This window comes from Zalophus californianus, chromosome 12 (genome assembly GCF_009762305.2).
Source record: "Zalophus californianus isolate mZalCal1 chromosome 12, mZalCal1.pri.v2, whole genome shotgun sequence".
Lineage (NCBI taxonomy): Eukaryota > Metazoa > Chordata > Mammalia > Carnivora > Otariidae > Zalophus > Zalophus californianus.
In genome coordinates, this window is record NC_045606.1 from 68,976,757 (window position 1) to 69,003,601 (window position 26,845).

General features: G+C 36.8%; 1 protein-coding gene across 6 annotated transcripts in view; it reads right to left on the reverse strand.

The window, feature by feature from the left end:
- Positions 1-26,845, reverse strand: part of IMMP2L (inner mitochondrial membrane peptidase subunit 2) — an 867,011-nt gene that overhangs the window by 787,749 nt on the left and 52,417 nt on the right. For 5 of the 6 annotated variants that reach the window (XM_027574873.2, XM_027574869.2, XM_027574872.2 and 2 more), the window contains one exon: positions 9,045-9,148. In XM_027574873.2, coding sequence (XP_027430674.1) covers positions 9,045-9,148 — 104 coding nt within the window. Of the gene's footprint in view, positions 1-285; positions 410-9,044; positions 9,149-26,845 lie in introns of those variants that run through there. The other variant, XM_027574875.1, reaches the window with a different exon arrangement.

The following is a 26,845-nucleotide window of genomic DNA, read 5'->3' on the forward strand; positions in this document are numbered from 1 at the left end:
TTTTCCTTTAGCACTTTACAGATATCATTCAGTTATCTCCTGTCTCCCATTGATTAAGAAGTCAGCTATCTTTTTGCTTCTTTGAAGATAATATGACCTTTTTTTCTTCTCAAGATTTTTCTATTTTTCTTTGGCTTTCAGTGGTTCAACTACCATGTGCCCTAAATGTGTTTTTTCATTGTATTTATCCTATCAGGTTTATAGTGCTTCCTGATTCTGTATGTCGATGTCTTTCATAAGTTATGGAAAATGCGGGGTACCTGGGTGGCTCAGTCAGTTAAGAGTCTGTCTGCCTTCAGCTCAGGTCATGATCCCAGGGTCCTGGGATTGAGTCCCACATCGGGTTCCCTGCTCAGCGGGGAGTCTGCTTCTCCCTCTGCTGCTCCCCCTGCTCGTGCTCTCTCTCTCTCTGTCAAATAAAGAAATAAAATCTTTAAAAAAAAAGTTATGGAAAATGCTTGGCCTTTATTCAAATATTGCTTCCTCTGCCCCACTCTCTCTTTCCTCCTCCTCTTCTGCTACTCCAATTAGATGGACAACAGCCTTTTTCACTATGTGCTAAACAGACCTCTTGCACTATTCATTGTATGTCACAATCTTGTATCCCTCCACACTCCAGGGTAGAGATTTTCTCACTGACCTTTCACCCTGTTCACAAATCCTCTCCACAGCTGTATCTAATTTGCTGTCAACCTCATCAACTGAGTTCTTGTCTTCAGGTATACTAGTTTTCATTTCTAGAATTCCTTTTGATTTTTTTTATAGATTGTAATTCTCTGATGAAGTTATCCATCTTTTCATCAATTTTTGAATATACTGATAATTATTTTATAGCCCATATCTGATCATTCCAACAGCTAAATCACTAGGAGGTTATTTCTATTATTTATTGTTTTATTTTGTTTTGTCTTGGTCCTGGCTTCTGACATGCATGATGATTTTTTTATTGAATGCCAAGTGTTGGGTACAAAACATGATGTCTCTTGCTTCAGCACGATGACTCTGCATGATGTCTCTTGCTTCTGGCAAAGACAGTTTAAGTAAAGGCAGATCACATTAAAATCAGGATTGAGTTTATCAGAGGCTGCATCTCAATTTTTGTAAGTTATGGTCTATTTCTAGTTCTCCTTAACCCCTAGGATATACCCTTCAAGGGTCCCAATTAAAAGTATGGAGTATTTTACCAGGGTCCTGCCTCGTCCTCCTTGAATTCTAGTTTGACTCACTAGCAGTATAAAACTGTCAAAGATTCTACTCAGCATCTCACTATCTTAGCTGCCACTCTTTGGCTTCTCAGTCTCACAGCCTGTGGTGCTTACAAAGTGACAAATAACCCAAGATAAAAGTGGCACCGAATACAGGGTGCATCTCAATGTGGTTCCCTTCACTCTGGGATCTTTGCCCTTTGACAGAGCTACAATGCATGTAGATTTTTTTTTTTTTTAAATGCAGCTTTCTCATGTTTCTCAGTATGGGCCTTAGTTTGAAATAAACTAGTCTATCACAGATGAAAGTGGAAATCAGATATTGCTTGATCATAGTAGCCTATCTTTATATATGTATCTATATCTTAATAGTTCCAGGAGAATTTAAAACAGGTTGGCCTACCTACGTAACAGTTTCTTTTTCTGGGTTATATTTACTGTTTTTAAAACTTAAAAAAAAAAAAAAAAACTTAAATTGTCTGCTTCTCCAAAATACTTATTTCTCTGTTACAATTATTATTTACGCTTATATTCAAAATGCTTCTCCTTAAGAGTTCAATCTGACTCAATACATATATAATATGTATTTGGGAGCTCCTTTATAAATGCTTCCCTGAAATTTCTTTTTTTTTCCTTTTTTTTTTTAATAAAAGTCACAGTGTTCTCAGATACTGGATTTTTTCACAGTAAAAATAAAACAGTTACAACAAAGTAACTGTTTACAATAAAACAGTTACAAACATAAGTATCTACTATTTCATAGAATGTTGCCTGTATAACTTTGTTCTTTGACAATTTCCAGTTATGGCTCAAAGGATATAAGATTTAGGAAATGGGTTGAGCAAAAGCCATGAATATATCCTATAGCTATATTACCATAAAATCTCGATAATTCAAAATTGAAATTTATGATCACTGAAACATTTCTTAGCTCAAAACTAAGAAAATGTTTTGTTGCATAATTAAATGTATAATACTTGTGGAAGCAGTTTACCCTACTCAGGAAAGCAAATTGATATTAAGGACTACCTGAAAGGCACCAACTTTTTGTATGCCTATGAAGAGCAGTTACAAAATCAGTTTAATCTCTATCAAATAAAAGCAATAAATACACTATCTCATTTTTTTTTAAGTATCATTTGTAAACATACTGAGTAATGACTGTAAACTACAGTGGGCAATTGAAAGTGCTGAAAACTAAATCCCTCATCAAAATAAACTGCAAACTAGATTCCACTGTCCACCATTTTTACAGTCAATTAATTTTAAAAGAAGAAGGAGGAGGAGGGGGAGAAGAAGAAGAAAAAGAAAAAGAAAAAAATAAGATAAAAAAGTTTGCTTTTAGAACCTTTCAAAGTCATGGTCTTTGTAATTTTGTGTTCCTGAAATATACAATATTACCTACAAACTCAGAAAAATATTTGGCTATAAACAAAAAAAAATAAGAAATGAGTACAGATTAAACAGATAAGCATCCACAATTATATTCTTCCAGCTCAACAGATAACTGGCTTTTAATACGATTAAAGGTCATCATTCAGTATTATCATTGCTCTGAGCATTTGTTCAAAACCTGAATTTGGTTTTTTAGCAGATTAATTTACCTTGGTGGATTAAGGGATCTTTAAAGATTTACAAGCACTCAAGACACAAAGGAACTAGCACCTTTCTTTTTTTTTTTTCAAAGGCTCAATTCTGTTTCATCTATTTCCCTGGCTGAAATCTTCATAACTCTTTGCTCACATTCACTGCTGAAAATGTAGCCATCATAGTGGCCATCTGTCAGAAAATAGCAATTAGTTTAGCATGTCACAAACCAGCTGCAGAAATTATATGCACACTATATGTTCATAATAGTGTCTTATTGCTATTAATGAAGAGACTACATTTCATGAACCACTGTATCAAAATTCATTACAGAAATGGGGATAATATGATAGATGCTGAGATAAGAGGGCCTGCTTGACTTCTTCGCTAAGAATGAGTAAGTGTCCTCAACCAAACCACCACCACAATATATGGAGGCATTATAGTTTGAAGGTTAAGAACACAGGATTTGATGAGAGGCACTTCAAAACTTTGCTTTTCCATTTACTAGCTGATATGTCCTTAAGCAAGTTACTTAACCTCTCTATACCTCACTGTTCTCATCTATAAAATAGGAATAACAGTACCTACTTATGGGGGGCGGTTAAAATAAGGATTAAATAAAAATGAATATGAAACTCTTAGCCTAGTGACTGGAAAATAAAAAACAGTCAATATATATTTAAAAAACTGTTGTGGGGGTGCCTGGCTGGCTCAGTTGGTTTAGTATGTGCCTCTTGATCTCAGGGTCATGAGTTCAAGCCCCATACTGGATGTGGAGTCTACTTAAAAAAAAACAAAAAAAAAACTGTTTTTTTCTCTCTCTCATAGACTGCATGTCTTTTTTCTGCATGTCTTTTTCTTTGTCTTTGGACCTGATCACCCCAATACTCTTACCAAAACAAAGTGTTTAGCTCTCCTGGGGAGTCTGCCTTTGCCTCATAGCAACTACCTTAGTATTTTTCCACCCCAGACTTTAGGATCTCACATTAGCTCACCTTAGATACACTCCAGGAAAGCAGCAGGGGCTGATGGGAAAAGGTTTAGACACAGTGATGTCTGTCCAATAGAAACAGAGTGCGTGTCACATGTTTAATTTGGAATTTTCTACTAGCCACGTTAAAAAAAGAAAAAGAGAGGGGCGCCTGGGTGGCTCAGATGCTCAGGTCATGATCCCAGGAGCCTGGGATCAAGTCCCGCATCGGGCTCCCTGCTCCTTGGGAGCCTGCTTCTCCCTCTGCCTCTCTCTCTCTCTGTCTCTCATGAATAAATAAATAAAATCTTTAAAAAAAAAATTAAAAAAAAAAGAAAGAAAAAGAGGGGCGCCTGGGTGGCTCAGTCGTTAAGCATCTGCCTTTGGCTCAGGTCATGATCCTGGGGTTCTGGGATTGAGCCTTGCATCGGGGTCCCTGCTCTGCGGGAAGCCTGCTTCTCCCTCTCCCACTCCCCCTGCTTGTGTTCCCTCTCTTGCTGTGTCTCTCTCTGTCAAATAAATTAAAAAAATCTTAAAAAAAAAGAAATCTTTAAGTTAATTTTAAATAATGTATTTTATCTGACTGAATATACCTAAAATATTCTTTTAACAAGGGGCAGTAACCACTTTAGCTGCTCAACAGCCACATTTGCCTGCTACGTCGGACAGGACAAGTTAAGTGGACCTGGATTCACATTCTGGCTCTGCTATTCACTTGCTATTTACTTGCTAAATCTCATTTTCACTGTGTTAAAAATAACCATTTCCAGATATTGTTATGAGAATTAAGTAAAAATGGCATACACACAGTGCATGGCACAATGCCTGATATACAGGCGTGTTCGTGAAATGAGAATTTCCCCACCCCCACCTTCTACTCTAGAACTGAAAATGGGCTCGGTATCGTATCATCTGTGACCCAGCCTTAGTTCCTTCTCTTCTATCTGTACTATAAACTTTAGCCTTTTCCCCAACTGCATGCCTCTCCCGCCTTGCTTCCTAGCAGCAGTAAATGTGACTGTGTGGACTTCTGGAAGCCATGGGGTCTCTTAGTCATGACCCAAGTATGTGGTCCTTAGAAACTGAAATGATCTAGGTGAGAGAGTTTCCTTCTCTGGCCCTGTCTCATCCGGCTGGAGCTTACCACAACTATGGCTTCCCCAGCAAGTGCCATCAATAGCAATGCTTCTCCACTGGAACATACACTGACCTGAAAACTTCTAAAGGTAAGGATTTTTCTACAAAATAACTGGCAGAACCCTTCAAAAGTGTCAAGATCAAAAAAGACAAAGAACAAATGAGGAACTATCACAGATTGGAGGAAACTAGAGAGATTAAAAAATCAAAATGAAATATGGGATCCTGTGTAAGATCTTGGTGCAGAAAAAAGACCTTGGTGGAAAAACTGGTGAAACTCACATAAGGTCTGTGAGTTAGTTAACAGTGTCAACTTCATCTCAGTAATTGTAGCATGGTAATGTACAACGTTAATTTAGGGGGGTATAAGATGAATAGTCTGCTGCTCTAATGGATAACATGGTGACTACAGTTGATAACATTGTATTCTTTCACTGAAATTTGCTAAGAAAGTAGAACTTAAATGTTCTCACACACAAAAGGTAAATATGTAAGGTGACAGATGTGTTAATTAACTCAGTGGGGTGAATCCTATCACTACATACAACACACACACACACACACACACACACACATTTACACATCAATACAGCTGAAAAAAAAACATTGAAGGTTATATGGGAATTCTCTATACTATTTTTATGACCTTTCTTGAGGTCTAATAACATTTCAAAATAAAAAGCTAAAAAATTTTTAAGTGTGATTATTTGAAACTATTATGAAGGCACCTCTGTCCCAATGGATTTACCAACTGATATACCACTGTAAATATGCTACTTATGTTAAGCCTATTGCAGTAAGGCCATCACACAAGTTAATGAAAAGTCAATTCCAAGGTATCGAAAATCCACCTTAATCAACACTATTAGTTCGCAAATCCACTAAGAGAGTATGATGTCACCTACATACACTCGGTAATACCAAGGACTTGATGACAGCAAATAATGTTTTATGTGACGAGTAATGTTATTAAATAAATATATCTTTTGATTTAACATTACCGAATAACGTGCTTAAACATTAGCTCCACTGAGACCAACTTTTCACAGAAAGAAAGTGACACGAAAAGATAAGGAAGAGATGCAAAGAAGCATATACTAATATGTACCCCCTCAGACCTTCCACGCTTTAGGAAACAGCTTGGGTCAATAAGCTCCGAACAAAACCCAGTGCAATAGAAAAGAAAGTCTGTTCTACTACAGCATGTGTTTCTGTAACATGAATCAGCTCACAGGGACTATGAAGAACGGGTTTCAGTATAAAGCAGAAGCTGCATTAGTTCATATAGAATTTTTTCCCAGATCATTAATGCGTTGCCTCTTTAATAATAGCAACTGAAGGCTAAGTACACTAACGGCAATAAGCCAGGAAGGAATCAGTACTGTATATTCAATCCTTCTCTTACAAGTGCTTACTGAAAGGTTAACTCTGATCTTTGTTTTAAATATATATACATGTAAATAAATAAATAAAGTAAGTAAGGTAACCCTGAAAAATGAGCAGAGGATACACCTCTGGTATCAGTACATTTTGTACAAAGCTTGCAATCTTCTATTTGTAACTTCTGATGAAAATGTCCCTCTGCCCTTGTATACATAGACGAGCTCAACCCTTCCTTATATTGCCTTCAAGTTGCCTTCAGCTTTGTCATTTTAAATAAATCCTATACTTACTGCAGTGCTTATTTATAAAAAATTTCATGTTTAAACTGTGCTAGTAGTTTTATTGAATTGTTATTGTTTTCATTAGTGCTCTAGTTACAAAGTTGCATTAGCCCTACTACTTTATGAATTTGCAAACTGCAACTTTCCAGAAATGTATATATAATATTATAATTAAAATGCTGTATTTCCACATACATTGAATGTATGTGGAATATGAATATAAAACACTGTCCCAGGACTTTTTTTAAATATAAATTGTCTTACTACCTTATTCCCAAAGATTTAATGTATCAGTGAAATGTGCCATATCATTTTGTAAACAGAATGACAAACTACAGTTTCTATTTAGCCTTAAATTCAAATTTAGTCACACATTTCTTGAGTCACACATTTCTTAAATAGAATGTTCTGATATAATAATGATAATTATCATCTAAGTTAAAACCAGACTGATATATTTTGTAAGAAAAGCAAATATGCAGTGTTGACATGAATTAAATATATACTCATGAACATTGATCAAACCAACATCAATCTTTTCAAATGAAGCAGTTATAAAATGTATAAAAATAATAAGGACATTTAGAAAGCATTTTTGCTCATAAAACTACAAAGATACTTTAACATCTTTTATACAGTATTACATCATGCTAAAAAAGAATTTAGCAAAAGACTTCTTGTTCCTTTCTCAAAAAAAAAAAAATCATTGCTTAATGATTATTTGTTGTTAAATAACATAGTACCAATCACTAAGCATTCTTTTATGTAAATGGCTCCTTCTAGCAACAAGCATTATGAAAGAAAATTTGCATTATTTGTACATGACAGAGATATAGCACATAATTAACTCATTAAAAATACAGCTTGACCCAAGGAGCTATAATTTATTATATCAACCCCAATTTAGATATACTATTTTTAAATTAATTTATATAGTAAATATTAATTAGTGTAATATTTACATAAGAGAATAGTGTTCTCTTTTTCACATAGTCCATGATATGCTAGCATACTTTTATGGACTCATGCAACCCTGAATTTCAAGGAACCTTTTTTTTTTCCAATTCCCTATTCAAATTTACTTGCTCAGAGATAGCATGTTTCTCTTGGGAAAAAAAAAACTGCACAATTGTCTGCTTATAGTGTGACCTCTTTCACTTGGGTGGGTATCCTCTCCATCACCGACTAAATGAGAATGTAACCTTGTCAAACCAAAGGCAAAAGAATAATGAGCACACAACAGGCTAACCCAGCATGGAAAAGGTTGTTAAGGAGGTTGCAAAAAAAGTACTCTGAATGACAAAATAAAAGTAGAGTCCAAAGAGTAGGTTAATATTAAAGAAAGCACTCAAGAACATGAGAAGCATTTAATCCCCATCCTTGGATGTCTGCCATACAAAACTCCACTCAGATGTATTTATTTTATTAGTTACTAACCAGATTTAGTTGATATGTTTTCAAATGAATCCTGGTAAAACAAGGCTTGAAGGAGATACATTTATGAAATGTCTATTTCCACAAAGGGCTAGCCAAAGGTTAAGTATGGACAAGTAGATCATGTTTTATGTTTACCAAACAATCATATTCTCATCCAACAAAAAAACAATCATTCCAATTAAAGAAAGAGAAATATAAATTGGAAGTCTTCACCAAACACCAGGATTTTACTAACGTTAAAACAAATGACAGTAACTTCTATATGAAATGCTACCCTGATGCACTAACTGCCATCACAGGGAAGCATAGGAAAACATTTTTATAAGTACGTGAAACCAGAAGAAATCAGGCAAGTTCTGTTACAGGCTTCTCAGTGTGAATTTACTTTTAAAACAAACAAATCTCAAATCTAAACCATTCGAGCACGTGCTGGGATCATTGCATCAGTTATGCACACTTTGACATTCTTCTTCTACATTAAGACTGGAATGAAATTCTTGTTCCTGACCAGTCATAATACTTTAACAGAGAAACAGTGCCACCTTTTGGTCCCAAACAAAAGCCTCCAGTCTACTAATCTTCCAAACTGCCTTATTTCAGTTCAATCACTGAGACTTACATAGAAATGTCACTGAATTTCATGTCGCAATTATCATTTTCTAGAAATATTGTGTACCTACACAAACTAATAAAAATGAAGTAACATTAAGGTTGCTTCCAAGATGCAAAACTTCAAAATAATCCAAACTGATACCAAATACATGTACTTTAGATCATCAATATAATTTCTAATCAACATATCATTAAAGACATTTTACCAAATTCAAGTATGTCAACCAACTGATATATTTTAGACATAAAAGAAAAATCCTTTCTTCTAGCATTATTACATTTCAAAATTGGTTTTTAAAAATATATTACATTTAAAAAGTACCTATTAATTTAATAATTGGCAAATGATATTAACAGCAAACTACCAGTTAAATCAGACAATTATAAATAATTTCATATACAAATATAATATGTTTCTGATTTACTTACACCAATGACACAATGTCACCACGTTGTACTTCAAAATTCCTCACTTTCCAGTGGTTCAAAAGCACCACATCAGATGATTGACTCCCCCCAGGATTCAAAGAAGGCTAAAAAATAAGGAGAAAGAGACACATCTATCATTTGTATTTTTCAATCTTCATGGTTCCTTGCACTTCATAGCTCTAGTGCAGTGCAATAAAACATTTCTAATATAGTAGCTTTCAATAAATTGCTGTTCTAAAGTAACTGCCAATGATGAGTTTTCAAAAAGACTCATCGGTATTCTTCACAGGTGAACAGGGGGAAAAAAATACATTACCAATACCTACTTGAAAGGAAAATGTGCTAGATACTCAAATCTTTACTAAGCTCCAGTAAAGAGGTATGAAAAGCTTTAAGAAGGGTTATTTAAAAAAAAAAAAAAAGGAGAAAGAAATGAATCAAACCTCCCAAATGAATATTCAGATGGGATCTAATTCCACAGGAGTGCACATCACTGTTCCATTTGGGGAAAAGAAGAAATAATCTCCAATCAACCAGGGAAACAGCCATATGAAGAAGAAAAGGCAAGGGATGGGACAATTATGGAAGATGTGGGCATCTCCCACACTGACCTCTCTCTTCTAGAGAGAGCAGGGAGTGAGGGTCCTGGTCCCAGTTTCAAACTAGTAAGTGACCTTCACCCTAGGATTCAGATGAGTCTAGATGTGCCTAAGGACTGATGGGGCAAAAACTGAGACACGTTTTGTGTAAGAATTCATCTGAAGGTCGGAAACCATCTAGGCATAAAAATTTGATTGAGGAACCAAGAAGCCCACACACCTGTCACTTGGACAGGGGTGCCGAAAAAACCAGTGAATAACAAGTCTGAAACCTGAGGTGGGAACAGAGAAAATAAGAAGAGAATAAGAAAAACTGGGAGCGCTTTCTCGCCATTGACCCTCCAGGGTCAATGAGGGGAAACTGCAGTTTCTGTGGTAGTGGAAAAAGTGCCAAACCACAGCGGAGGCTCTCTGCCCTCACTGACAGGGGCAGCACGAGGAGACAGCCATAGCCCAGGGCAGGAGCCAGGAAAACAGTGCATGCCACACAACAGCCAGCCCCCGGAGCAGTAGTGACATGCTCTCTTTCAAAGATTCCTGGAACTATTCATAGATTTCCACAAAGCCGATGTGGGCAAAGCTGTAGAAATTTTGTGTGAGGGCAATTATCATGATCTTATTTTTTACTCCCCAGGTTTTCTTGTGGCCAATGTATACTGGACATTTCCGAAGATCTCAAATACTCCCACAGCTTCTACCAACTCCTTTATGTGATAATGCCTAAGTATCTCTATCTTTTTAAATTCTGGGCTATTCATTTTACTTGACTATCTCATGTAAAATTCAACATAATTAAATGGAATTTGTCATTATTTCTTACCAAGAAAGGTTTTCTTTCTTATTTTCTTACATCTTATTTATCATTTTCCCAGTTGACTAGCTTAAAATGTTGGTTAGCTTTTTACTTCATATCTAACCAATCACCAAGCCAAGGAGTATTGTTCTTTTCACAAAGTCTTTCACTTATGGCCCATCTTTCCTCTTCCCTCTCCCATTAATGTACTTCAAGCACCAATTGTCATATAACTCACCAGGTATCTACACTAATCACTTTCACCTCCAACTGAGAAAGGAATGATTCCATTTCTTTCCAGCTATACGATTGTGAGCAAGTTACTTAATTTTATTATGCTTCCATTTCCTTACTAGTAAAGTGGTGATAATTAGTAACTTAGCTAATTAGTAATAATACACAATAATAGCCAATACTGACCAAGTGCTTACCATGTGCACTGTTCTATTAATGATAACAAGACAACTTAGTGCTTACCATGTGCAAGGCACTGTTCTAAGAGCTTTACAAATAATAACTTACTTGGTAAGATCATTCACTTCAAGTGCATAGAACAGTTCTTGACCCATGGACAAGCTCTCAGTAATCTCTATTATTGGTAATACTACATCACAATTTTAATGACAGGTAGTTTTGTGTCCTTCCTCAGGTTCCTCCTCTGGCTCCATAATAAAGAACAGAGCTGAAATAGTAGGATAAATCCAAGGGGCTTTTTTGGGCTATGTGCTAGGGAATGGAGCTTTTGCTATCACACGGTAGGGTTAGATTAAAAATTCAGCTTCCATGTGGGTTCATTCTCTCTCATTCATATTCTCTATCTCCCTCTCTGTCTTCGAGTTTAGAATCTTGTGAGTCCTTTTCCCTTATTTCTTTCTATTTTTCCTCCCATACAACTGATGTAATAAAGGTGGCCTAGGGGGAGACCTTCTGAACCACAAAGAGAAAATCTCCTTCTCATTGCACTTTCACTGGGTTTGTTTCTTTCCCTTGCCTTCAGATTAGTGAAGAACAAAAGTGATTTAGCAATATCTGACTGCTCTTCCTTAGTCTCCTTTATTGGTGTTTTTCAAAAGTTTGTGACCACCACTCATAATAAGTTGCTGGAGAGGTCGGGGGTGGGAGGGATGGGGTGGCTGGGTGATAGACATTGGGGAAGATATGTGCTACGGTGAGCGCTGTGAATTGTGTAAGACTGTTGAATCACAGATCTGTACTTCTGAAACAACGCAACATATTTTAAGAAAAAAGAAAAAGAAGAAGATAGCAGGAGAGGAAGAATGAAGGGGAGTAAGTCAGAGGGGGAGACGAACCAGGAGAGATGATGGACTCTGAAAAACAAACTGAGGGTTCTAGAGGGGAGGAGGGTAGGGGGATGGGTTAGCCTGGTGATGGGTATTAAAGAGGGCACATTCTGCATGGAGCACTGGGTGTTATGAACAAACAATGAATCATGGAACACTACACCAAAACAAATTATGTAATATATGGTGATTAACATAACAATAAAAAATTTTTTAAAAAATAAGATATGCATTTTACACACATGCGCAAAAACACAATTCTGAACAAAATTTCACAAGACAGTGATTACTGATATTTTCTATTCTCTTCTAATCTGTTTTGAAAATTCTGTCTATAACCAACCATATTAAGTTCACATCCACTGTCCTGATTTTGAAACCTACTAGTAAGTTGCAATCCACAGTGCTAAAATCATAGCTTTAGACAATTCTTCTTCAACCATTACCCTTATGAAGGCTGCATTTTTCCAGAATTCTACCTTTTTTCATTCATTCCTGTCTTTAAATTCTTTCCCTGAAAAATCTCATCAGCATTCTCAATTGCAAATACCACCTATACCAATAACTTCTAAATGCATAGTCCCCAAATCACTTCCTCCTCAATCCACAGCACTTCACACTATAGTATGTGCATAGTGTAATGTAATTTTTGCTTACCTGTCTGTCTCCACAACTAAGCAAGAAGCACTTTTTATCCATCATGGTAACCCATAGTTAGATTTATACTCCCAACATCAACTACTTCTCTGAGATACAGCTCATAGCTCTAAGTGGGTTGCTGGGCATCTCATCTGATCAAGTCATTCCCCTACCTTAAAGCCTTCACTAATTCCCTAACACTACCAACATGACTGGCTTTAAGATCAAAATCAAGACACACATGATCTGCAGGACCCTATCAATCCCCACTTACATAGTTCCTACCAGTTAAATTAAACCCTAAGTAGGTTATTCACTCACACTTCCAAGACTTTATATAAGCAAATATTTCTGCCTGAAATGTTGTCCCCTCTTTCCACCTTCTGCCATCTTGTTAAATCATACAGCAAAACAACATTTGCGTCTTATGAGGCAATTTCACAGGAATTCTTTCCTAACCCTCATCTCTCCTTCTCCCCATTCCCAGCTTCAGTGTCCATTAGGTGATCAAAACTCTCAAGTTCCCTGTCACCAACCTGTGATCATTCTATCACAGCATATTTAAATGTGCATTGTAATTATTGCCTTATCTCTCTTTCCAAGAGTCTGTAAGCCTTTTGAGAATATGTTGTTTCTATGTCTCTGTTCTTGACACCTAGGCACATAGGGTGATTAATAATTTTCAGGGGAAAGAATGAAAAATATCAATTATTGAAATTCCCAAAAACTTGCCAAATTAACATGCCCAGAAGAGAGATCATATTCCACTCCAGCTCCCAATTCTATTTCTGTATTCCCCTCCTTAGTTAACAGTATCACCATTCACCCTGCTCCGCAGACTAAAATACGCTTGCGTCAGCCCGTTTCTTACTCTCCCTTACTCTCATCATCCGACTGTTCCTCTGCCCATAATACCTTTCCCCTACTTGGATTTCTACTTATCTCTCAAAGCACAGCTTGGATGGTGACTTCTGTGTGAAGCCTTAAACAGACAAACAAACACCTACAGTTTCCTTGTAGAAATTAGGAAATTACATCCAGGTGCTCCAAGTCCAAAGACAAAAGAATCCCCATGGACTCAAATCTTGACACTTGGATTCATCCTTCCCTTCGAGGATTACTCATCAACCAGCTTTTCTAACTCCAACTTTTAGAACCAAAAGGTAATGAGTTGTAAACAAAAGATTTATGTAGGGAAAAAAATCCCAGAAGGAAGCATGTCTAATTTCTAACAGTAAAATATTAGGATCATCAGTCAACACCTAGAAGACCTCATTTGATTTTATAAAGGAAACAACAGAGTTTTCTTTTACCTTTCCTCTCCTCTACAAGGTTACATTTAATCATTCCCCCATCTGTGCTCCCTTAGCTATTTAGGTTAACTTCAATGATATTTCTTAAAACCTTGTTATAGGTACCTGCCTACACATATAACTTTTTCACTAAAATGTAAGCTTTTCAGTTACAGAAATCATGTCTTACCCATGTTTGTATGCCCAGAAGAAGACCTGGAAAATAGTATTTTTATACTTTAAATTTAAAATATGAAAGGTTTTTAAGAGCATTTTTAAGTAAGATGGTTCCTAGGCAATGTACATTATCTAAACAGTGTATACATTTCTTTCAGTAAAAACATATTCTAGGTAATCTAGTAAGAAATCTTTTGTGCTGCATCAAGTTAGGCAATTTAAACACTAGGAATAAAGTTGAACAGTGCTTTATTATTATGCATAATGAAATAATGCTAACGTAGTATTCATTATGTGAAATAGAATAAAACAGAATAAAATTTTCACAACAGAATTTTTTCTTTACTGTTCATTTATGAATATGAATAAGAAAATTTTCCTTAAATTGGGAAACTGTTTTACAGGACTATAACAACCATAGTTCTTTGTATTTCAATTTAAAAACTTATTAAAAAGAAAAAAGCACTTTAGTTCCTGACTTTCCTAAAACAACTTTGAGAAGAAAATTAATGCACTAACTTCAAAATGAAAAATTTATATGAAAATGAAGAAAATCTCATTCGTATAATGTTATTTCAGAAAAATTAGTAAGTCATGTTGTTACTCAGAAATTTTACATCTCACTTTCCCTTGTGGGAATGGCAGTTTATGCTTCAGACAGAGCAAGTAATCTTTTCAAATCAAAGAAGTTATACACATGAAATCTAAATTAAAAGTCATAAACTTTCAGAGACTCATGTAACCAGAGTCTATATTTTCTTGTCATATTGTTACTACCTTAAATCTAGATTCACCAAGACAACAACAAAATTATAACCAACTTAAGATAATCAACTTTGGAAGTAAGAAACCTCAGAGAATATTTAATGTAGAAGTTTCCACCTCCATTTCAAAATGTGTGACTGTGTTACATGTTCCTCCTAGTAGTCAAGGAGATTTCCAATAGTAAGGGGAAAAACACTGATTATCATTGGGATTACAAACCCCACAGCTGTTCTGCTCACCTTTTCTTCAGTGACTTTCATCAAACTCAATCTATTTGTGGGTTCCTACCATCGAGCATCAAGGTTAAAAATCAACAACTTACCCAAAACCAGACAAACACCCCACCAAAAAGAAGAATCACAGACCAATATCCCTGATGAACGTGGATGTAAAAATTCTCACCAAAATACTAGCCAAAAGATCCAACAGTACATTAAAAGTATTATTCACCATGACCAAGTGGGATTTATTCCTGGGCTGCAAGGGTGGTTCAATATCTGCTAATCAATCAGTGTGCTACACTACATTAATAAAAGAAAGGACAAGAACCATGTGATCCTCTCAAAAGATGCAGAAAAGGCATGTGACAAAGTGTAGCATCCTTTCTTGATTAAAACTCTTCACGGTGTAGGGATAGAGGGCACATACCTCAATATCATAAAAGCCATATATGAAAAGCCCACAGCAAATATTATTCTCAATGGGGAAAAACTAAGAGCTTTCCCCCTAAGGTCAGGAACATGGCAGGGATGTCCACTATCACCACTGCTGTTCAACATAATACTAGAATTCCTAGCCTCAGCAATCAGACAACAAAAAGAAATAAAAAGCATCTGAATCGGCAGAGAAGTCAAACTCTCACTCTTTGCAAATGACCCAATACTCTACGTGGAAAATCCAAAAGACTCCACCTCAAAATTATTAGAACTCATACAGGAATTCAGCAAAGTGGCAGGATATAAAATCAATGCACAGAAATCCATTGCATTTCTACACACTAACAATGAGACAGAAGAAAGAGAAATTAAGGAGTCAATAGCATTTACAATTGCACCAAAAACCATAAGGTACCTAGGAATAAACCTATCCAAAGAGGCAAAGCATCTGTACTCAGAAAACTATAGAACACTCCTAAAAGAAATTGAGGAAGACACAGAGAAATGGCAAAATGTTCCATGCTCATGGATTAGAAGAAGAGATATTGTTAAAATGTCTATGCTACCTAGAACAATCTACATATTCAATGCAAGCCCTATCAAAATACCATCAACTTTTTTCACTGACCTGGAACAAATAATCCTAAAATTTGCATGAAACCAGAAAAGACCCCAACTAGCCAAAGGAACGTTGAAAAAGAAAACCAAAGCTGGTGGCATCACAATTCTGGATTTCAAGCTCTATTACAAAGCTGTCATCATCAAGACAGTATGGTACTATCACAAAAACAGACACATAGATCAATGGAACACAATAGAGACCCCAGAAATGGACCCTCAACTCTATGGTCAACTAATCTTCAACAAAGCAGGAAAGAATATCCAATGGAAAAAAGACAGTCTCTTCAGCAAATGGTGTTGGGAAAATTGGACAGCCACATGCAGAAGAATGAAACTGGACCACTTTCTTATACCATACACAAAAAAAGACTCAAAATGGATGAAAGACCTAAATGTGAGGCAGGAATCCATCAAAATCTGAGAGGAAAACACAGGCAGCAACCTATGTGACCTCAGTCACAGCAATTTCTTGCTAGACACATCTCCAAAGGCAAGGGAAACAAAGGCAAAAATGAACTATTGGGATTTCATCAAGATAAAAGGCTTTTGCACAGCAAAGGAAACAGTCAATAAAATGAAAAGGCAACCTACAGAATGGGAGAAGATATTTGCAAATGTTTTATCAGATAAAGGGCCAGTATCCAAAATCTATAAAGAACTTATCAATCTCAACACCCAAAGAACAAATAATCCAATCAAGAAATGGGCAGAAGACATGAACAGACATTTCTGCAAAGAAGACATCCAAATGGCCAACAGACACATGAAAAAATGCTCAACATCACTCGGCATCAGGGAAATACAAATCAAAACCACAATGAGATACCACCTCACACCAGTCAGAATGGCTAAAATTAACAAGTCAGGAAACAACAGATGTTGGCAAGGATGCAGAGAAAGGGGAACCCTCCTACACTGTTGGTGGGAATGCAAGCTGGTACGGCCACTCTGGAAAACAGCATGGAGGTTCCTCAAAAGTTGAAAATAGAGCTACCCTATGACCCAGCAATTGCACAACTGCGTAGTTAACCCCAAAGATACAAATGTAGTGATCCAAAGGGGCACCTGCACCCCAATATTTATAGCAGCAATGTCCATAATAGCCAAATTATGGAAAGAGCCCAGATGTCCATCTACAGATGAATGGATAAAAAAGAGGTGGTGTATATATATAAATATATGAATATATATATGAATACTACTCTATATAGTATAGTGTGTGTGTGTGTGTGTGTGTGTATATATATATATATACACACATACTACTCAGCCATCAAAAAAATGAAATCTTGCCATTTGCAATTACGTGGATGGAACTAGAGGGTACTATGCTAAGCGAAATAAGTCAATCAGAGAAAGAAAATTATCATATGATCTCACTAGTATGTGGAATTTAAGAAACAAAACAGGATCATAGGGGAAGGGAGGGAAAAATAATACAAGATGAAATCAGAGAGGGAGACAAACCATAAGAGACTCTTAATCAGATTGAGGGTTGCTGGATGAGAAAGGGGTGGGGGATAGGGTAACCGGGTGATGGACATTAAGGACGGCATGTGATGTGATGAGCACTGGGTATTATATAAGACTGATGAATCACTGAACTCCATCCACCTCTGAAACTAATAATATACTACATGTTAATTAATTGAATTTAAATTTTAAAAAATCAACAACTTAGAGAAGTCTTTTGGATAGCCCTTGCTCCAAAGACAGAGAACTGTGGTCACATCTCGGCACCACTTCCTTACTAGCCAGATTACCTTAAACAAATCATTTAACTTCTCTAAGCCTCATTTCCACCTCTATAAAATGGGGATTGCAGTACCACCTACATCACAGGGTTGTTATGAGAAATAGAGAGAGGGTCCACAAAGTGTTAACACAGTACATGATACTGAGTAAATAGTCAACAATTAAGATGATAAAGAGGATGCTAGCAACAACAGAACAAAAGGAAGCAAAATCAAGTACAGTATTCTTTCTGTAAGATTCAAGATAAAAATAAGCTTTTACATATTGCTCTGAATGTTTTTCCTTTTATATACTAAACTGGAAGTCTTTAGGCTGAAAATTCTACCTATTTCTAAATGCTTGGTAGATTGTTTCTTAATTTCTTTTAAGAAGGTAAAGTTAACATACTTTTTTTTTTTTTTTTTAGAGAGAAAGAGAGATGGGGAAGGGCAGAGGGAGAGAGAGAGAATCTTACGCAGGGTCCATGCCCAGTGTGCAGCCTGACCCGGACCTCAATCTCACAACCCTGAGATCACAACCTGAGCTGAAATCAAGAATCAGAAGCCTAACGAACTGAGTAACCCAGGTGCTTCAAGTCAATATACTTTTATTTTGGATCTCAATTGTTCTGCTTTTAGGAATTAATCTTCCCAAAATTTAATGTGCACAACTATTTAGTTAAAAATATTTTCTATAAAAACATTATGTCTATTATGTTTCAAATTACCATTTTTAACATACACACACATACATACATATATAAAAAGACAGTCATCAAAAATCCAAGTCATTAGCTCTGATTGATGAGATTATGGTTTCCTTTTCTTTCCTTTTTTTTTGGGGGGGTGGGGATTCTTGTAACATTAAAAAAGGTTATGGTATGATTTCCTCTGACCTGGGTATCATATCATTCACTCTAAGAAAGACAACAAAAGTCAGCAGATTTCAGCAGATGTTAATAAATTATGCTAAGCCTAGAAACAGCAGATTTCAAACCTGCTTTTGGAACAAGTACAACACAGCAGTTGGGCTTTAATGCTATATCTGATCAAAGACTATGCTGAAGGATTTTTATTCCTCCTACAAATATTATTATCAAGTTATCCTAAATCCTCAGCTTGTGTCTAAGTTCAAACCAAATGACAGTTTTGGGGGAATTTATGTCTTGGTTTAGAAAATTAAAACTCCCTTAGAGAACTAAACAGAGACATGATGGATTTTCTTACCTTGTAAAATTTAGCCACAGCCATCAATGAGTAAATGATATTATTCTGATTTTGATTTTTTTCCTATAAATTTCTTATTCATGTTTTTGTACATTCATTTTTTAATTAAAAAAAAAGTTCCCAACCTATAATTCACTACCTATCAGTTACCAACAAAGTCTGGTTTTAACCTCACTTCTCTGGCACAGTGCTTTCAACCCCTTCAGGCCTAAAAAGAGCACCACCCACCCTGGCAATATACAATCTAAAAATGTTTGAATATTAAATATTGTGTTTTTCCAGGAAAGAATGTCCAATGGAAAAAAGATAGTCTCTTCAACAAATGGTGTTGGGAAAACTGGACAGCCACATGCATAAGAATGAAACTGGACCATTTCCTTACACCACACACAAAAGGAGACTCAAAATGGATGAAAGACCTAAATGTGAGACAGGAGTCCATCAAAATCCTTGAGGAGAACACAGGCAGCAACTTCTTCCTAGAAACATCGCCAAAGGCAAGGGAAGCAAGGGCAAAAATGAACTATTGGGACTTCATCAAAATAAAAAGCTTTTGCATAGCAAAGGAAAGAGTTAACAAAACCAAAAGACAACCGACAGAATGGGAGAAGATATTTACTAATGACATATCAGATAAAGGGCTAGTATCCAAAATCTATAAAGATTTGGGGCACATGCACCCCAATGTTTATAGTAGCAATGTCCACAATAGCCAAACTAGGGAAAGAGCCTAGATGTCCATCGGCAGATGAATGGATAAAGAAGATGTGGTATATATACACAATGGAATATTATGCAGCCATCAAAAAATGAAATCTTGCCATTTGCAACAATGGGATGGAACTAGAGGGTATTATGCTAAGTGACATAAGTCAATCAGAGAAAGACAAGTATCATATGATCTCACTGATATGAAGAATTTGAGAAACAAGACAGAGGATCATAGGGGAAGGGAGGGAAAAGTGAAACAAGATGAAATCAGAGAGGGAGACAAACCATAAGAGACTCTTAATCTCAGGAAACAAACTGAGGGTTGCTGGAGTGGTGGGGGGTGGGAGGGATGGGGTGGCTGGGTGATGGACATTGGGGAGGGTATGTGCTATGGTGAGTGCTGTGAATTGTGTAAGAGTGATGAATCACAGACCTGTACCCCTGAAACAAATAATACATTATATATTAATTTAAAAAAAAGAAGAAAAATAATAATTTGTAGTCTGACCTGGTATCATTCAGGCAACTACAACCATAGAGATACTAGTGGTCCCAGAAGCCTCTGTTTGTATGTTGTTTGCTATAATTCCACTGGCCAAAGGGATTAATGTGGCCAAGCCAAGAGTCAGGGTAGGGGACTACACAAGAGCTTGGGAACCAAGAGGCATGACTCATAGGAGTTGGTGGTGGAAAAGGGGACATTAATGTAACAATATACCACAGTCCTTTTGCAAAAGGATTGAAGTCCATGGTTGAGGATCCTAGAGTAGAATTCAAGTGCAATTCTTCTTGAATCAGAGGTTTATGAAGTAAAAAAGACAAGTTATCTGTCCCCCAAACACCCAACATGCAAAAGAAAGACAGAAACAGGATAACCACAATAGATTTTTTGAAAAAGAATAGGAGAAACACAGAAGTCATTTGTCCATCATAAGTCTAATATCCACCAGCAGATGTCAGGGCCTCCTACTCCAGGGACAGGAATGTTCTTTCATTCAGACCCACTTCATTCTCTGGGATGGTTCCCTAATCTATTGTTGTCCATGGCTCTTTGCTCTGCCCTATGGACTTTTGACTCCAAAAAGAAATGCTTCTGGGGGTGCCTGGATGGTTCAGTCGGTTAATCATCTGCCTTCTGCTCAGGTCATGATCTCAAGGTCCTGTGACTGAGCCCCGTGTCAGGCTCCCTGCTCAGCAGGGAGTCTGCTTTTCCCTCTCCCTCCAAGCCTCCCCCTGCTAGTGCTCTCTCTCTTGAATAAATAAATAAAATCTTAAAAAAAAAAATGCTTCTGTTCACAGTAAGCTGGGGCCCAGAGGCCTCTTTTTAAACTGACCATCCCTTTTATTTTTCTTTCTCATTATTTCTTTAAATTTTAATTACAGTACAGTTAACACACAGTGTTATATTAGTTTCAGGTGTACGATACAGTGATTTAACAATTCTATACATTACTCTGTGCTCATGATGAGTGTACTTTTAATCCCCTTCACCTATTTTACCCATCCCCCCACCCATCTCCCCTCTGGTAACCATCATTTTGTTCTATACAGTTAAAAATCTGTTCTTTGGTTTGTCTCTTTTTTTCCTTTATTCATTTGTTTTATTTCTTAAATTTCACATGAGTGAATTAATGTGGTATTTGTGTTTCTCTGACTGACTTATTTTGCTTAGTATACTCTCTAGCTCCATCCATGTCATTGAAAATGTCAAGATTTCATTCTTTTTTATGGCTGAATAATATTCCAGGGTGTGTGTGTGTGTGTGTGTGTGTGTGTGTGTGTGTGTGTGTGTGTGTGTGTACCAGTTCTTTATCCATTCATTTATTGATAGACACTTGGGTTGCTTCCATAATTTAGCTATTGTAAATAATGCTGCAATAAACTTCGGGGTTCCTATATTTTTTTGAGTTAGTGTTTTTGTATTCTTTGGGTAAATACCCAAGAGTGCAATTGCTGAACCATATGATAATTCTATTTTTAAATTTTTGAGGAACCTCCATACTGTCTTCCAGAGTGGCTGCACCAGTTTGCATTCCTACCAACAATGCATAACGGTTCCTTTTTTTCCACAACACTCACATTGTCTCTTGTGCTTTTGATTTAAGCCACTCTGACAGGTCTGAGGTAATATCTCATTGTGGTTTTGTTTTGCATTTCCCTGATGATGAGTGATGCTGAGTATGTTTTCATGCGTCTGTTGACCATCTGTATGTCTTCTTTGGAGAAATGTCTGTTCATGTCTTCTGCCCATTTTTTAATTGCATTGTAGGTTTTTTTGGTGTTGAGTTGTGTAAATTCTTCAAATACTTTGGATACTAACCCTTTACTGGATATGTCCTTTGAAAATATCTTCTCCCATTCAGTAGGTTGTCTTTTAGTTTTGATTGTTTCCTTAACTGTGCAGAAGCTTTTTATTTTGATGTACTCCCAATAGTTTATTTTTGCTTTTGTTTCATTGCCTAAGGAGATATATCTAGAAAAATGTTGCAGGGGCCAGTGTCAGAGAAATTACTGCCTGTGCTCTCTTCTAGGATTTTTATGATTTCAGGTCTCACATTTAGATCTTTAATCTATTTTGAGTTTATCTTTGTGTGTGGTGTAAGAAATTGGTCCAGTTTCATTCTCTTGCATGTAGCTTTCCAGTTTTCCCAACACCATTCGCTGAAGAGAATATCTTTTTCCCATTGCATATTCTTGCCTCCTTTGTTGAAGATTAACTGACCATATAATTGTGAGTTTGCTTCTGGGCTTTCTATTCTGTTCCATTGATCTATGTGTCTATTTTTGGGCCAGTACCATGCTTTTTTGATTACTACAGCTTTGTAATATAACTTGAAATCTGGAATTGTGATTAACTTCAGCTTTTTTTTTTCCTTTTCAAGATTACCGTGGCTATTCAGGGTCTTCTGTGGTGTATACTTAAAAGGATCGTCAAAATTTGTCAATTGGCTTCACCAATTGACAAATATACACCAATTCAAGTCCCTTAAAACTCTTTTGACTTCCTATTCATCTAATTAATATGCACTCCATTCCCCATAAAACTATATTAATAACTCTTTGCAAACTAGAGCTCTTTCCACTTTGTGTCAGGCTGCTGTGACACAAAGACCTGAAGATTCCTACACAATTATAATCTCTTCTGTCTGGCTAAAAGGATCTACTAAGTCACACCTTAAATCTTTTTGAGGTCTTACCAAAGAGTCTTCCAGTCAAGATTTGATATCTACCCGGGCGCCTGGATGTCTCAGTTGGTTAAGTGACTGCCTTCAGCTCAGGTCATGATCCTGGAGTCCCGGGATCAAGTCCCACATCAGGATCCCTGCTTGGCGGGGAGTCTGCTTCTCCCTCTGACCCTCGCCCATCTCATGCTCTCTCTCTCTGTCTGTCTCTCATTCTCTCTCTCAAATAAATAAAATCTTTTAAAAAAAGAAAGATTTGGTATCTACCCTAGGCTACTTCTTACTTTGAGAATCTTTTGCCTGCCAGAGACTGCTGAAGAAACATTTTTATTTTTTAAAACAGAAATTACTGGACACCTTGTATTTCCTCTAAGTTCTGCTTTAAGTTCATTTCCCTCTTCCTACACCCTATACAAAGCTGTAAGAAGCCAATTGACAATGTCAATATTCTGCCTGGAAATCTCCTTAGCCAAATCCATAAATGTTAGGTACACCTTCTATATTCCAAGTTCCTGCAGGTGACAGCTTCTCAAACTGTTCTAGTACCATGAAACATGGTCACCACTATTCCAGTCTCCAATAACAGTTTCCTCACCACCTTTGCAGCTTCTAGTAATAGTTGTCTATCATTTGTCCAACTTTTGCCAACAATGTCTTACCATTTTTCCAGCCCTCCACTGCCATCCAGTCCCAAAACTAATGCCATCTATTTTAGAATTTTGTTTTGGCAGCACCTCACTAATAATTTGGGTTACCTATTGTTTCATAACAAACCACTCCAAAACTATGAGTCTTAAAAGAACAACCATTTATTTGCTCATAATTTGGCAACATAGGTTTCACTCAGAGGGGTAGATCCTCTGCTGATCTCTCTCTCCTGAGGCCATTCATGTGGCTGCAATCATCTGTGATTCAAAAAGTGATGGAAAAGCCAAGATGGCTCTACTCACACATCAAGCACTTAACCAGGGCTCTTTGGCCAGGATGCGTCACTTGTCCTCCAATGTCCCCTCTAGCAGGACAGCGTGAGTTTCTTGCATGTTCCCAGTTCACAAGCACTAACCAAGTTCCTACTTGAGTAACATTTGTTGATTCCCAATTAGCTAAAGCAAGTCATATGGCCAGATTCAATGTGGGAGGAAATGTGATTGAGGAGACATCACGGTAAAAATCTATACATTTCCCATGCTATGTGAATGAGCCATTCTCTCAGCTGTCACTCTATGCTTCTTGTTTGTCATTTTAAAAACTACAGATGGGGTACCCAGGTGGCTCAGTCAGTTAAGCGTCTGTCTTCGGCTCAGGTCATGATCTCAGGGTCTTGGGATCGAGCCCCGCATCGGGCTCCCTGCTCCATGGTGTGTCCTCTTCTCCCTCTTCTTCTGACCACCCCTCCAGCCCTGCTCATACACTCTCTCTCTCTCTGTCTCAAATAAATAATATTTTTTAAATAAAAATTACAAAAGTGAAAAGTCATTTATATTGTAAAAAAAGAAAGATTAGCAGGCAAAAAAAAAAAACCTAAACAAAACATTAAAAGATAAACACTCTATAAAGTGTTTATATAAAGCTATAAAGTATAGAATACACACTTAAAAGTTAAAAATATAGTAACAAGATAATATAAAATTAAAACCAGAAAGAAATAACAATAAAGTTTACAACTAGTAAGAAAAATCAAAAATGAAAATTACAAATTGATATAACCATCGATACAAGGGATTAGAAGCAATAAAATAAGCTAAAACTAGCATAAATATATGATGAATAATTTAATAGACAAATGGAAAATGAAAAATCTATTTTCTTAATCTTTTATTTACTTATTTGAGAGAGAGAGAGTGTGCACAAGAGAAAGAGCATGAGTGGTGGAGAGGGACAGAGAGAGAGGGAGAAGGAGACTCCCCACTGAGCAGGGAGCCTGATGCAGGGCTTCAATCCCAGGCCCTTGGGACCATGACCTGAGCCAAAGGCAGACATCTAACTGACTGAGCCACCCAGGCGCCACACAAAAATACATTTTTAAAAGGTGCTAAAAGTTAGAATTCAAGTGATGCCTGAATGACTCGGTCAGTTAAGGGTCTGTCTGCCTTCGGCTCAGGTCATGATCCCAGCGTCCTGGAATCGAGTCCCGCATCAGGCTCCTTACTCAGTGGGGAGCCTGACTCTCCCTCTGCCTGCTGATCCCCCTGCTTATACACTCTCTCTCTATATCTCTCTGGCAAATAAATAAATAAAATCTTTTTTAAAAAAGCATTAAAAAAATAAAATTAAATTTAAAAAAAGTTAGAATTCAAAAGCTTAGCAAACCAAGACAATCAGGAGTTCTGAAGCAAAAACAGTTCCCATGTCTGGCAAATGCCCCAATAACTTGCCCTACCCAAAAGTTGGGGCTCTCTACAACAAAAGGTTTCTCAAACATATTTTTTTATTAAAGCATCATTGAGACGTAACATTATATTAGTTTCAGATGTGTAACACAGCGATTTAACACTTGTATACATTGCAAAATGATCACCCCAGTAAGTCTAGTTACCATCCATCACCATACATAGTCATGAAATTTTTTTTCAAACTTGAGTATTTACAGAGCTTGTCAAAATGCAGATTCCAAGGTCCTAGTAATAATTCCATTTTCATATAACTGGGTTAGGGCTCAGGAACCTCCATGAATAAGGCACCCCCGGTGGTATTAATAAAAGCCTAAGGATGACACTGTCAAAGGGCTTTCTCAGACCACAGGCCTCCTTATCCTTCGCATTGCACTTACTGGTTGAAGCCCTTAGGACAAGCCCACATTTAAAGTTTCGGACTCAAAAGCTAACATCCTCCATTCCCTTAGCTATAGCTCAATTTGAGCAGCTTCACCCCTTCAAGCCTCCCTCCAGCAATAAAGCAGCATTTTTCAAATTACAGGTCATGACCAATGAGTGAGTCATACAATCAATTTAATGGGATGCAACCAGAATAGAAAATATCAGAGGGCACTGCACATAATGATGGTAATTGCAATTTTAGTATTGTTACACGAAAATTCTGTTTCAGTTGTGTGTATATATGTACAATAAAAAACTATATTACTTAATGAGTCATAAGCAAAAAGGTTTGAAAACCTCTGCCATAAAGAATATAATGGATTCATCACGAAGCTAAAAAGTTTTCAGTTGAAGAGTGCAGAAACACCCTCAAAGTCAAAGAAAAAAAAAATTTTAATGATAATTTCATTTCATCATATTTCTGTAGGGTTTAATTATTCAGGCACTTCAGTGCTTCAAAGAACAAATTTAATATGCATTTATTCAGCAACCCTCTGAATGGGTAGGTGAGAGGAATATGGTCCTTTTCTTTTAGAAGCTTACAAAGTAGAGTTAGCATTAACCCATGAAATAAATAGACTAGAGGACAATACAAAACATTTATAATTATGAGTTAAATTTACAGTGCTGTAGGATTTCAAATAAGTGAATGATGGAATGAGGGAAAGTTTCATGAAGAAGGTAGGACTTGAGTTTAGCCTTAAAGGGAGCATAAGATAAGAAAAAGCAGAAAGGAAAAGGTAGAGTAATAAGTATTGTTACATAGCCAAACGAGGCTAACTGCCTATAAAAAGAATCTCAAGCACTTGGTATACACAGTCATTCAGAAACCCAGGTTCTTTTCTATTTTATAGATCTACCACCTCCTGTGGCCTCAGAGTCAGACCAAGCCTGGAAATGGCAACTTACTTTTCATCCTCTTTCCATTGGCCAGAACTCAGTCCCACTTTACTACTAGGAAAGGCAAATCATATGCCTAGGACCAAATGGAGTACCTCCATTCATTGCTAGTCCTTTCTCTTACAACTAAAATATCCCAAACATAAGACAAAGAACAAATGGGGTATGACTCTATAAGGTGGAAAGAAGATGGACTGGAGGCTAGGGACATTAGGACTTGAGGAACTACACGGTGGCAAGTTCCCTGGGTTTTCTTTTTGCTTCTCATATATTCTAGATAACACAATGGAGAAGCCTGCAACCAGGAGCCACCATCAGGCAGAACAAAAAAGCTTGAAGAAAAACCTACTTTCCAGCCATAGGGCCAGGAAAAGTGCCCAAGTGGAACA